Raw genomic sequence first — 14,487 nt, forward strand, 5'->3', positions numbered from 1 at the left:
GTTGCGATTCAGCAGTAAAAATCAGTTGCATACTGAATGGACTGCGCAAGCCTGTGTGTGAGTCAGTGCACTCAGATGTGGAATCTTCCTACTTGATCACTTTTGACTATAAATGTGATTGATTGTTTGACTTGCTGAAGATGATGTATAAAAAAAACAAATGACAGTGCTACCTTTAGCTTAGCAGCTGTTTGATTGTCAACAGCGAAGCTTTCTAGCAGCCAAATTGTGAAGGATTAATGATGCCGTGTTCTTCAGTAATTATCAGGGTATGACCTTCTGAATTCACTTAAAATATTAGGTGAAAATAAAGCATAGCTTTAGGGACTCTCCATAGGCGTAATGGTTTTTATACTGAACAAACTGTGTGTGCTATTGCCCTACACCAACCCTACACCTAAACTTAGCCCTCACAGGAGACTTTGTGCATTTTTTGATAAAAAAAAAAAAAAAAAACACCATTTAGTATGTTTTTTTTTTAAGCCTTTTGAATTACGGGGACATAGGCAGTGTCCTCATAAACCACCTTCATATTGTAATACCTCTGTCATACCCATGTCATTATATAAATTTGTGTCCTCATAAACCACATAAACACACACACACACACACACACACACTCACACACACGTACGTATGTATAATATATGAATGAAGAGTTAATTTGTTAATTAACTTATCTTATTTATAGATCTTAATTATTTTAGTATTACTTGTATATTATTATAGTATTTATATATTTTTTTATATAAATTTTATTTACACATTTTCAGTTTTCATTTTAATTAAAGTTTTAGTAATTTTTTAATGCTGTCTTTTTATTATTATTATTATTTCTATTTTGCTTTTATTATTATTATTATTATTATTATTTTATTCATTTTAGTAATTTTATTACTTAAGCATATTTTATTTCAGGCAACAACTAATTTTTCTTTACAATCAGATTTTTATATTTTATATAGCCTTATTTTAAAGAAAGCTTTTAAAATATATTTAGTAAACAATAACAATAATATGCTCATTGTCCAAGATGCTGAAAAAACTAAAATCTCATTTCTAAAGGCCTCCAAAATCTGATGGAAAATGGAAAATCATTTGAAGCTGTTTGATAAAGCTGTGTTTTCTGTCTCTCTCTCGCAGGCTAAAGCTGGTGGGAAGAAGCTTCAGAAGGTGACGCTGAAGGTTTCTCCTCGAGGGATTATTCTCTACGACAGTGTATCAAACCAGCTAATAGAGAATGTGTCCATATACAGGTGAGTCACCTGCGGCCGTTTGTTATGTTGCCGTGTCTATATATATATATATATATATATATATATATATATATATATATAAGTATATACGTGTGTGTGTATGTATACGGTATATCGATCTCTATCTATCTCTCTGTCACGAATACGGTCTGTGGCTTTCCGACCGATAGCCACCAGAGGTCGCCTCTCCATCATATTGACTCTCACACCACACCACAGTTGCACTTCACCCACAAACTACCATTCCCATCATCCATTGCACTGACGACACATATACAGCTGATTGCACTAATCACGCTCACACTTGAGAACTATCACACAATCACACACTCGACTTCCTCTTCCTCTCTGCTGAGTATTGTCCTGCGTTTTCTGTTAACCTTTCTGTGTGCATGTCTAGCTCTGAGTCTGGTGCTGCGTATAACACTCTCCTAGTGTTAGCTGCCCTACCGAGCCATTCTGTGTTTTGTAAGTTTAATTTGTTTTGTTTATAGTCTCGCTTCCTGTTTTCTGCTCGTGTACCTGGATTATCTCTCTGCCTTGCCCTATTGGATATCGATCGTCGACCCACGCTTGCTCTAGGATTACTCTTGTCTTGCCCGTACCATACCTGTTTGCCGTTGTTTGACGCTGCCTGTTTATTAATAAAAGCTTGCACATGGATCCGCACGTCTCACGTCTTGTTCACCACATTACAGAATACTCGGCCACACAAGGATCCAGCAGCTGTTCAGAAGAACATTGGCCAGAGTGCGCTCACAAAATGGCGGCAACAGTGGAACCTGATCGCAAAAGGGCGAGCAATATCCAATAGGGCAAGGCAGAGAGATAATCCAGGTACACGAGCAGTAGTCCAAGAGAGGTACAAACAGAGTCCAAAGGGCAAGGCAAAGGGTTAATCCAGGAAACATGGGCAGAAAACGAGACTATAAACAAAACAAATTAAACTTACAAAACACAGAATGGCTCGGTAGGGCAGCTAACACTAGGAGAGTGTTATACGCAGCACCAGACTCAGAGCTAGACATGCACACAGAAAGGTTAACAGAAAACGCAGGACAATACTCAGCAGAGAGGAAGAGGAAGTCCATGGTTTAAGTAGAGTGTGTGATTGTGTGATAGTTCTCAGGTGTGAGCGTGATTAGTGCAATCAGCTGTATGTGTCATCAGTGCAATGGATGATGGGAATTGTAGTTCGTGGGTGAAGTGCAACTGTGGTGTGGTGTGAGAGTCAATATGATGGAGAGGCGACCTCTGGTGGCTATCGGTCGGAAGGCCACAGACCGGATTCGTCTCTCTCTCTCTCTCTCTCTCTCTATCTCTCTCTCTCTATCTGTATATAAAAGGTTTTTAAATTATCAAAATCATTGTGATATTTATGATGTTCAAAGAATTGCATATATTATATTATATGGTTCACCCCATTTCTCTTGAAATAAAAAAGAAAGGATTTGTTGTTGCTCGCTGAAATCCTGCCATCCATCATTTAGGGCGGTGCGACCTCAAGATTGCTGTGTTTTCATACAGACAGAGAGAGAGAGAGATGTTTGTGTCAGGATCTCTATCGATCTGTTTTAGTGTCTCTGAGGCTCAGACAGACACTCTCTGACCCTCACCTGGGACCACAGCTATTATTGGAAGCTCGCACGTGCTCAGTGCGCTCAGATGGCGACTGTGGTGTGTGTGATGAATAAACATGAGAGAGGTGTCGCCCAGCTGGTCTCTCCACTCCAATTACACCAGCGATACTCCAATCATGTGGCTAATTTTCATGAAAATTATTTAACATAAGTGTGTGTGTGTGTATATATATACTGTATATACAGCTGGGCAAAACAGTATTTAGTCAGCCACCAATTGTGCAAGTTCTCCCACTTAAAAAGATGAGAGAGGCCTGTAATGTTCATCATAGGTACACTTCAACTATGAGAGACAGAATGGGGGGAAAGAATCCAGGAAATCACATTGTAGGATTTTTAATGAATTAATTGGTAAATTCCTCTGTAAAATAAGTACTTGGTCACCTACAAACAAGCAAGATTTCTGGCTCTCACAGACCTGTAACTTCTTCTTTAAGAGGCTCCTCTATATATAGATATAGATATAGATATATATTAGTGCTGTCAAACGATTAATCGCATCCAAAATAAAAGTTTTTGTTTACATAATATGTGTGTGTTCTGTGTATATATATTATGTATATATAAATACACACACACATTCATGCATATTTTTAAGAAAAAGATATTATGTTTATATATGAAATATATTTATATATGATATAATTTATATGAATATAAATATATACACGAAAATACATGTACAAATTTTCAAAATATATGCTGTATGTGTGTATCTTTATATGTGCATAATAAATATACACAGTACACACGTGTATATATATATTGGTGCTGTCAATCGATAAAAAAATGGATTTAATAATCGCAAATTTAAAATACTAGGATTTACCTGTAAATGTGTTGAAATAAAGGAATGCATAACAAACTAGTTTAAGAAAACAGAACCTTTCACATCTCCGCAAAGTATGAGACATAATCCTTATTATTCTTATTTATTTTATTTTTTTCAGCCATTAACAGCCTTTATACTGGCAATAAAACGTTTACCAAGCCACATCGCTTCAATCCCTCGCTTTTATCCAACAACTATCAAAAGTATTTCTAAATAAATACAACAAAACATTTTCTTGTGATCTTACATGAAGTATTATGATAAAATGCAATATGAAGAAGAATTGGACCTGTTCTGGTGCATTAGAGCTAACATTAGCATCATGCTACATAAGACAATTCATGAGATTAATAGTACACTAGTAGTAATAGTTTTACTCAGAACTCACTTCAAACCACCATTAAGTGTTTGTAATAACTTCCTTTTGCAATCACATGTGTACACATACACTTTGGGCGGCCGCGGTATTATAAAAGTAGCCCAAAAAAATTCAACCCGCAGCTCTGTAATTTTTCCCGCGACTGTATTTTCAAAATAGCCCAATTGTGCAGTTTTATATACAGTATATATATATATATATATATATATATATATATATATATATATATATATATATATATATATATATATATATATATATATATATGTGTGTGTGTGTGTGTCCCTGTTACACTTAACGTTGTCACATTTTTCTGGGTAAATAAATATTACATAAAAAAGAGAATAAATATAATTATTTTGTATTTTATTAATATTATTTTTATTTGATTTAAACATTTTAATACTAATTATACATTTCATAGTGTTTTTATGCATTTTTAGATTTATTCCAGAATAATAACTAAAGGCTGTAACAATTTTGAACAATATTCTGGAAACAATAAGGTTTCATTAGTTAACATTAGTTAACTACTTTAGTTAACATAAACTAAGAATAAACAATAGCCTACTTCTACAGCATTTATTAATCTTAATTAATATGAATTTCAACATTTACTAATGCATTATTAAAATCAAAAGTTGTGTTTGTTATCATTAGTTTATGCATTGTGAACTAACATGAACTAATAATGAACTGTATTTGTTTTAACTAATGTAAACAAAGATTAATAGGCTAAATACTGTCATAAATGTTCATTGTTCATGTTATATTAAATGACACCTTATTGTAAAATGTTACCAATATTTTTATTTGTGAACTGATGTTCAGCTGTTCTTTTTAATAGTCAACTTATTTTTGGGTCATCGTCATAAAAGCAACGTAAACACTGCCACAGACACGTAGATATATCTTTCATTTCATCACACTGAATGCTCACTCAAAACTGAGTCATCACGTTTTCAGACCATTTCAAGTTTTATTTTGACGTGACAAAGCAGTGGTATCTAAGCTGGAGAGTTGTTTACTTACTTTATAATTAGTCAAAAACGCCATAATTTTCTTCATTCAGGCGAGAGCTCGCACGAAAACAAGAGGCGGGGTTTATCGCAGGAACCAATCATATCCAATTATAGCGTGACTGAGGCATTGCCTCCTCTCACGTGACTTTCCCCCATTCATTTCAATGAGCCTCCAGAAAAGTCACCGCACGCTTTAGGGTCTCTATTTTAAGTCTATGGACCGAAGGGAGGCAAGCCTCCGCTGTAACTTTACCTGCGGCTGTCGCGTTACTTTATAAAAAAAACGAGTGACTTTCATAATTTTAATTCCATATTTAGTAATATTTGCAATTTATGTTTGTAATATTGATTATTTTCTCATCCAATTTTTTGAGGAGACACTGAGGAAACGCCCCTGATATATATATATATATATATATATATATATATATATATATATATATATATATATATATATATATATATATATATATATATTAGTATATTTAATTATTGTTATATATATATACACACATGTTCAGTTTTCTACATTGATAACATTGTAGAACATTGTAGAATAAATGTTTCTTGCACACCAAATAAGTATACTAAAATTCAGTTTTGCATCTCAGAAATAAATTACATTTTAAAAAGTTATTTTAAATTGCAGCAATATCTCACAGTATTACAGTTTTACTGTATTTCATTCAATTAAGTGTATTCTTAATTATTCCAAACTTTTCACCAGTAATGCACTTACGTGCACACACACGCACGCACACACACACACACACACACTCACTCACTCTCACACACACACACACACACACACACACACACACAAACACACACACACACACACGTTTGTTTTTGTGAAAAGTGGGGACATCCCATAGGTGTAATGGTTTTTATACTGTACAAACTGTATGTGCTATTGCCCTACACCTACCCTACACCTAAACTTAGCCCTCACAGGAAACTGTGCATTTCAACTTTGCCCAAAAAACTCACTCTGTATGATTTATAAGCGTTTTGAAAAGTGGGGACATGGGTTAATGTCCTGAAAAGTCACCTTCACCTTGTAATACCTGTGTCATTATACAAATTTATGTCCTCATTTGTCACAAAAACGCACACACACACATATTTATGTGTGTGTGTTTATGTATGTGTTTGTTTGTTTGTGTATTTCTTTATTTATTTAAAGGATAAACTGCTCTGGTCCTAGTCAGGCAGAAGTGTATGTGAGACAGAGAAAGGTTTTGTAAGTGTCTGTAAGTATAGTATTTTTAAATGTGAAACAGGGCAGATGGCGGTCGTCCATCATTAGTCCCGCCCCCGCTGCTGTGGGGCCACCCTCTGACAGGCTGAGCCAGCTGTCACTCAGGGCCGAGGGGAGAAATCAGCACTGGGGGAGTTCATGAGTTTACTGCACATTACAAAGAGATGTCAACAGGAAACCAGAGACGATGCAGTCACAGACCAACTATCCCGTGGGTGTGTGTTATGGTTTGGTGGGCCAGCTTTCTGTCAAAGCGCTGATGGAGAATTGAACATGGAGAGCTCAGCACTGCTCGTACACGTTTTTAAATCTCAGAGGAGGTGACGTGATGGTCTGCTATATACAAGTGTCTGTGCAAGTGATTTAGTGGTGGATAATGGGCAGTGGGTGTGTTTTGCTGGATAGAGACCAATCTGAGACCATCTGGAATGATTTCCCCCTAGCTTCATTTAAACTGGAGGAGAAACAGAACGTTTTAGGATTTAGATCACTGACCAAATGAAAGGTAATATGTGACCCTGGAGCACAAAACCAGTCTTAAGTCGCTGGGGTATATTTGTAGCAATAACCAAAAATACATTGTATGGGTCAAAATTATTGATTTTTATTTTATGCCAAAAATCATTAAGTAAAGGTCATGTTCCATGAAGATATTTAGTAAATTTCCTACTATAAATATATCAAAACTTAATTTTTAATTAGTAATATGCATTGCTAAGAACTTTATTTGAACAACTTTAAAGGTGATTTCCTCAATATTTAGATTTTTTTGCACCCTCAGATTCCAGATTTTCAAATAGTTGTATCTCAGCCAAATATTATACTATCATAACAAACCATACATCAATGGAAAGCCTATTTATCCAGCTTTCAGGTGCTGTATAAATCTCAATTTCGGAAAATTGACCCTGGACCACCCGTTTTGTGGTCCAGGGTCACATATGAGTTATTGATCATGTGAACTATTTGACTTGCAGCTCATGCTTCTGATGAAGCTCAAGCTGCTCTTTGAAACATCTCAGATCATGGTGGAGAACATAATCAGCAGGTTTTGATCATGTGCTGCTGTTGGAAAACAATGAAAGCTTTGAACTCATTATGCTAATAACATTTGTAATGAAAAATTGCATCTTCACTGGTGGTCTCAAATATTTGAAACAACTTATGTATCCTAAAAAGGTTCAAAAGTTCAGAAAGTTTTGGGATGGCATTTTTTTAAATTTTGTAAAGATTTTTTAAATGTTTTGATTGCTCACCAAGGCTGCATTTATTTGAAATATGGTAAAGAAATATTGTGAAATACTATTACAATTTAATCTTTTCTATTTTAATATTCTGTTTTTTTTATATATTCTTTTCTATATTTAAAATTAATATTTTGAAATGTAATTTATTCCTGTGATCAAAGCTACATTTTCAGCATCATTACTCCAGTCTTCAGTGTCACATGATCCTTCAGAAATCATTTACTGTTCAAGAAACATTTCTGATTATTAGTAATGTTGAAAACAGTTGTGGTGCTTCATATTGGTATATTTTTTTCTCCAAGATACTTGGATGAATATAAAGTCCCAAAAAGCAGCATTTATGTGAAATATAGCCTTTTGTAGCACTATCAATGGTTTTTATCAGTTAAATGCATCTTTTATTCCACAAAGTATTAATTTCTGACTCCAAAACGTTTGAATGGTAGTCTAAGAAAGTATATTATACAGGAACTATTTCCTGTACTTTTACATGGGTTGTCTTTATATTGACTTTGCTCATATGTTGTTTGTAGGATATCATACTGCACGGCTGATAAGATGCATGATAAAGTGTTTGCCTACATCGCTCAGAGTCAGCGCAACGAAACGCTGGAGTGTCACGCGTACCTCTGCACCAAGAGGAAAGTGGTGAGTGTGTGTTCATGTGAGACACTCCCTGTCTTTCCTTCAGTCTATTAATAGCGTTATACGTTAAGACCACACTTCCTCTGAGAGAGACAGAAACCAATGCACTCTTTCTATCCATGACAAGAAATGTGGCGTTGACACCTCTCTTCCCTTTTCCCCATCTGTCTCAGGCTCAGGCGGTGACATTAACGGTGGCTCAGGCTTTCCGTGTGGCGTTTGAGTTTTGGCAGGCTGCTAAAGAAGGTATCTCTTATTTATCTTTCTTTCTGATTCTTGCTGTCTTTGTTATAGACTGTGAAGCACAAATTCACATGTGTCCTACTTAAAGCGGGAGTATATAATTTCCACATCACAAACAACACCAAACACAAGTCCAGAAATAATGACTGTTTTCAAACAGGTTTCTCCTAAATGCTTCTTCCATCTGCTATTGGTTGTATAAACTAGTAGCTCCGCCTCAAACTTACTCTATTGATTTTTTATTTTTTTTTATTAGTTCTGTATGTGTGTATGTGTACTGTATGTGTATGTGTATATATATATATATATATATATAAAAAAATATATATTTTTCCCCAACCCTGTCACCGTGTGTATTATGTGTATTATTTATGAGTTAAAAAAGGCATTGTCTTGTAACCAGTGAGTTTTAAGGGACTGCATATTTTCTTTATTTCATGCAGGGATGGAGGACAAGAAAGAGATTTTAGTGCAGGGAAAGTAGAGCAGCTCCAGTCGTTCAGATCAGCAGAATATATATGTACATTTATATTTACAGTCATTTGGCAGACTATTTACTGCATGTTTGAACATGCCTGTGTGTGAGTGTGTCCTGAGGCCTGTAGAGATTTACTCGTTTCATCTCTCTGCACCTGGCAGTTTGCTGCAGGAACCGATCATCTGGCAGAATCAGCCTTTTCGAGGTCAAAGATATAAACAAATGACATATAGTTATATTTCCATTGTGAAATAAAGAAATAGTTCACCCAAGAATGAACACTTGCTGAAAATATACTCAGCCTCAGCCTCAGTCAAGCCAAAATGAGTTCTTCTTCATGGGAACGGATTTGGAGAAATTTAGAATTACATCACTTGCTCACAAACAGATCCTCTGCAGTGAATGGGTGCCGTCAGAATGAGACGGCTGATAAAAACATCACAGTAATCCACACAATTCCAGTGCATCAATTAATGTTTTGTGAAGTGAAAAGCTACATGTTTGTAAGAAACAAATTCATCATAAAGGCGTTTTAACTTCAAATCAAGTCCTTTATCCATCATAATGCTTCTTCCATTGACAAAACCCATCTCGCCTTAATCAGGAGGAGAGAAATATGCACAGATCAAACTCAGTTCACAAGTGAAAACCATCCAAAAACAGCTCTAAACCAGTATGTTTTCAAATATGGAGACAATGGGATGGACTTTTCATTGGAGGAAGCGTTATTATGGATTATGGACTTGTATTTTATTCAGAAGTGACAGTTTTAAATTAAATGTCTTGATGCATCTGTTTCTTACAAACACATATTTTCACTTGACTAGACATTAACTGATGCACTGGAGTCATGTGGGAATTACTTGTGGATTATTGTGATGTTTTTATCAGCAGTGTGGACTCGCATTCTGACGGCACCCATTCACTGCAGAGGATCCATTGGTGAGACAGTGATGTAATGCTCAATATTTCCAAATCTGTTCCCATGAAGAAGCAAATATTTATCAAATTATAATTTTTGGGAGAACTTTTCTTTAAACGCATGGTTTATCACTGAGGTAACCACAAAGAGAAGAACCAGAAACACCATTATGATCCTGCAGAAACCAGATCTGAGCACTTCACCACCCTCCTGAGTTCCTTTTTTAGTCATAGAGCGCTAGGCAGTACATATACACTTCCTCATGAAGGAGGCTGTTTGAGAGTCCAGGGCTTTGATAATGTTTTAGGGTGTTTCATTTCCTTTTTAATGAATTCAGGCAGAGATCAAGGCCACGCCACAGTTTTATGCTGCATGTGTTAAATATTCAAATGTACATTTAAGGCTAGTTTCTCCTCGCCCTGGTGCACATTTATACTCACTGACCTCATTCTTTATAATAACTTTCATGAATGCATATTTATAAATGTGACCCTGGACCACTAAACCAGTCATAAGTGTACATTTTAGAAATTGAGATTTATCTGAATAAATAAGCTTTCCATTGATGTATGGTTTGTTAGGATCGGACAATATTTGTCTGAGATGCACCTATTTGAAAATCTGGAATCTGAGGGTGCAAAAAAATCTAAATATTGAGAAAATTGCCTTTAAAATTGTCTTAGCAATGCATATTACTAATCAAAAATTAAGTTTTAATATATTTATGGTAGGAAATGTACAAAATATCTTCATGGAACTTGATCTTTACTTAATATCCTAATGATTTTTGGCATAAAATAAAAATCAATACTTTTGACCCATACAATGCATTTTTGGTTATTGCTACAACTATACCCCAGCGACTTGACACTGGTTTTGTGGTCCAGGGTCACAAATATGAATATATATAAAAGTATATTAATTAAAGTTTCAAGATGAAAATGATGTGATGTGAAAAAATTATATTTAAGGATGTCAAAAAGATGATGAAAATGACTTTTTTTTCTCTATTTTTATTCTTCTTGGTTTAATATATGTGTAACTGTCAAGTAAAAAGTAATAGAACAATTTGTAATAAATTTATTTATTTACTTCCATATATACTTTAACCTAAAATGTTAAAAAAGTACATTAAAAACAAATATATAATTAATTTGATTTGTGAGTTTTTATAATTAAAGTGGCAATCATGATTATTTTGCTCATTCACAGCTCAAATAAAGAAGTGTTTTTAGTGACTGTAGAGTGTAAGCATTCTAACAACAATAGAAGCGTTTTATTTCTGCTTTTAAACCTTTGTTTTCAGAGAAAGAGAAGCCGGTGAAGTGTGGATCAGATGGCGAGGCGGCCAGCAGCTCTCAGTCTGAGAGTTCAGCCAGTCTGGGCAGCACCAAAGGAGGAGGTGAGCACAAGTTTTCATGCTTTGTCAGGACTTTCTGTAGACATAATGATTTTTATACTGTACAATATGTTCGATCCTAAATCTAACCCTCACAGAAGACTTTCTGCACTTTTACATTTTCAGGAAAAAAAAATATATATATTTATGAGCTGCTTTCCTCACGGGGGCCTAAAATCTTTACACAAGGTCAAAAATGTCAGCTATTACAATCCTTGTGTGGACATTTGGTTCCCTCAAAGTAGGTTTTACCTGGACCACACACACACACACACACACACACACACACACACACACACGCACACTTGACACAAGTGTATATTAAATATCAAGCATGTTCTTATTGGATGTGGTTGTGTTATGTCACAGTATTTTTGGTTTCAGTGTGGATAGACAAATTACTAGTTGCTGGAGACATGATAATACTAGGGTATTCTTGATAGGTTTGGGACAGTAAGATTTATTAGTTTTTTTAAAAGAAAGTAATACTTTTATTCAGCAAAGATGCATTAAATTGATCAAAAGTGACAGTGAAAGCATTTATAATGTTACAAAAGATTCCGATTTAAATAAATACTGTTCTTTTGAACATTCTATTAATCCTAAAATATGTATTATGGTTTTCACAAAAATATGAAGGAGCACAACAGTTTTAAACATTGATAATAATCATACATGTTTCTTGAGCAGCTGATCAGCATATTAGAATGATTTCTGAAGGATCATGTGATGCTGAAGACTGGAGTAATGATGCTGAAAATTCAGCTTTGCATCACAGGAATAAATTACATTTTTAAAATATTCAAATAGAAGACAGTTATTTTAAACTGTAATAATATATCACAATTTTTACTGCATTTTTAATTAATAAATGCAGCCTTGGTGCACATAAGAGAGAAAAAAAGTCTTGCTGACCCAAACTTTTAACTGATAGTGGTATTGATGAATACGAAAAACACAAATTATGTCCGTTTTAAGATTCTTTGTTGCTTCCAGGCACTAATCAAGTTTGCACAGGGTCACAGCATCCCTAATCTTCTTTGACCCATCCAGCAATGGTAATGATAATACCGTGGTATGCTTCAAAGTACCTTACAGTACCACTTAAAAACCCCGGTATTATCATCTGATACCATCACTGGACCATGCTACTTTTGTATAAGTGTGCCAAAGGACCCTGAAAGGATCTCAGGTTACAGAAATAATCCTGGACGGCAGAGTTTAGTGAACGAATGAACCCTTAAGGACCAGTGATCCGTGTGCCATGAGACAGACGTGTGAGTGCATGAATAAAGCTCTGTGTATTCCTAAATCCCATCAGAAACATGAGTCTTGTTAGCGGCTGATCTCCGCTCGTGAAATATGAGTCCAGGACAGAGATGGAAAGGTTTAACGGCTCACGATCAGAGAAAGATGTGATGGTGCTTTTGTTTGAAGTCTGTGAGCATGTCGCGGCTTGATGTTGAGAAGAGCGTTGATTCATTTCCTACATGCTCAGATCTGTATGATCACTGCAGGTGTGGAGATATTCTGTTTAAAGGTTGATTTATGAATTATAACCATTGTGTCTGTGATCGCCTCATGTTGATCCAGGAGGCTTGAACCTGTAATAAGTGCAAAGTAAATGTATAAATAAATCTGCTATGTTATATAGTTCATTAGCCTAACTGCTGGTTATGGTTTCCAAGAAACAGAGTAATTTGTCAACAGCTTAAAACTTGGCACATCCGATCAGAATTGGGAATCTGCTAGCTAGCATAAAACTAGCTGTTTTATGGATTTTCAAATAAAATCACACCTTTTTTCCACTTAACATCAAAAGACGGAAAATATAATTTGGATAAAGAAAATGATGCCTGCTTTTGATCATATAGTTAGTGGATGGATTTATTCATTTGTTTGTGTTTGTTTATTTTTTATGTATTCTTATTTTTGCATTTGTTTTTTACATATTCATTTTATTTATTTTTTATTTATTTATTTATTTTCTTTGCATTTATTTACTTGTTTCATTTATTTATTTTTATTATTATTATTACTTATTTATTTTTACGTATTTACTTGATTTGCATTTATTTAAAAATATTCTAATTTTTGCATGATTTACTTATTTTCTTACATATTTCTTATGTATTTAATTACTTTATTTATTAATGTATTTTAATTATTTATATATTTAATTGAATTCGTTTTGTTTTTAGTTTTTTTCACTTATTTTACTTTTTTATTTGTTTATTTCATTCATTATATATTTTTAATTAATTTATTAATTTATTTGAATTTGTAGAGGTGGCCACTGGGGATCTACTGGACCTTGAATGTGGAGTAAAAGATCACTCAGGAAAAGACACCACACACCCGGCACAGAACCTCAGCACAGAGAACAACAACACTGTCTGGGTAAGAACACACACACACACACACACACACACACACACACAGACAGACACATGACACGACACAGACACGGACAGAGACAGAGACACGGACAGAGATAGAGACACGGACAGAGATAGAGACACGGACAGAGATAGAGACACGGACAGAGATAGAGACACGGACAGAGACACGGACAGAGACACGGACAGAGACACGGACAGAGACAGAGACAGAGACACGGACAGAGACAGAGACACGGACAGAGACAGAGACACGGACACAGACAGAGACACGGACAGAGACAGAGACACGGACAGAGACAGAGACACGGACAGAGACAGAGACACGGACAGAGACACGGACAGAGACAGGGACACGGACACAGACACGGACACGGACAGAGACACGGACAGAGACAGAGACACGGACAGAGACACGGACAGAGACACGGACAGAGACACGGACAGAGACACGGACAGAGACACAGACACGGACAGAGACAGAGACACGGACAGAGACACGGACAGAGACACGGACAGAGACACGGACAGAGACACGGACACGGACACGGACAGAGACACGGACAGAGACACGGACAGAGACACGGACAGAGACAGAGACACGGACAGAGACACGGACAGAGACACGGACAGAGACACGGACAGAGACACAGACACGGACAGAGACACGGACAGAGACACGGACAGAGACACGGACAGAGACAGAGACACGGACACGGACAGAGACACGGACAGAGACACGGACACGGACAGAGACACGGACA

At 35.7% G+C, this 14,487-nt stretch overlaps 1 protein-coding gene across 1 annotated transcript in view; it reads left to right on the plus strand.

Moving 5' to 3' along the window:
* LOC306884605 (low density lipoprotein receptor adapter protein 1-B-like) overlaps positions 1 to 14,487 on the plus strand; it is a 45,550-nt gene that overhangs the window by 23,304 nt on the left and 7,759 nt on the right. The window contains exons 3-7 of the mRNA XM_079440605.1: positions 1,144 to 1,256; positions 8,171 to 8,285; positions 8,456 to 8,528; positions 11,232 to 11,327; positions 13,612 to 13,724. Of these exons, the coding sequence (XP_079296731.1) occupies positions 1,144 to 1,256; positions 8,171 to 8,285; positions 8,456 to 8,528; positions 11,232 to 11,327; positions 13,612 to 13,724 (510 nt within the window). The remainder of the gene's footprint in view (positions 1 to 1,143; positions 1,257 to 8,170; positions 8,286 to 8,455; positions 8,529 to 11,231; positions 11,328 to 13,611; positions 13,725 to 14,487) is intronic.

The sequence above is a fragment of the Barbus barbus genome (assembly GCF_936440315.1).
Source record: "Barbus barbus genome assembly, chromosome: 18".
Classification (NCBI taxonomy): domain Eukaryota; kingdom Metazoa; phylum Chordata; class Actinopteri; order Cypriniformes; family Cyprinidae; genus Barbus; species Barbus barbus.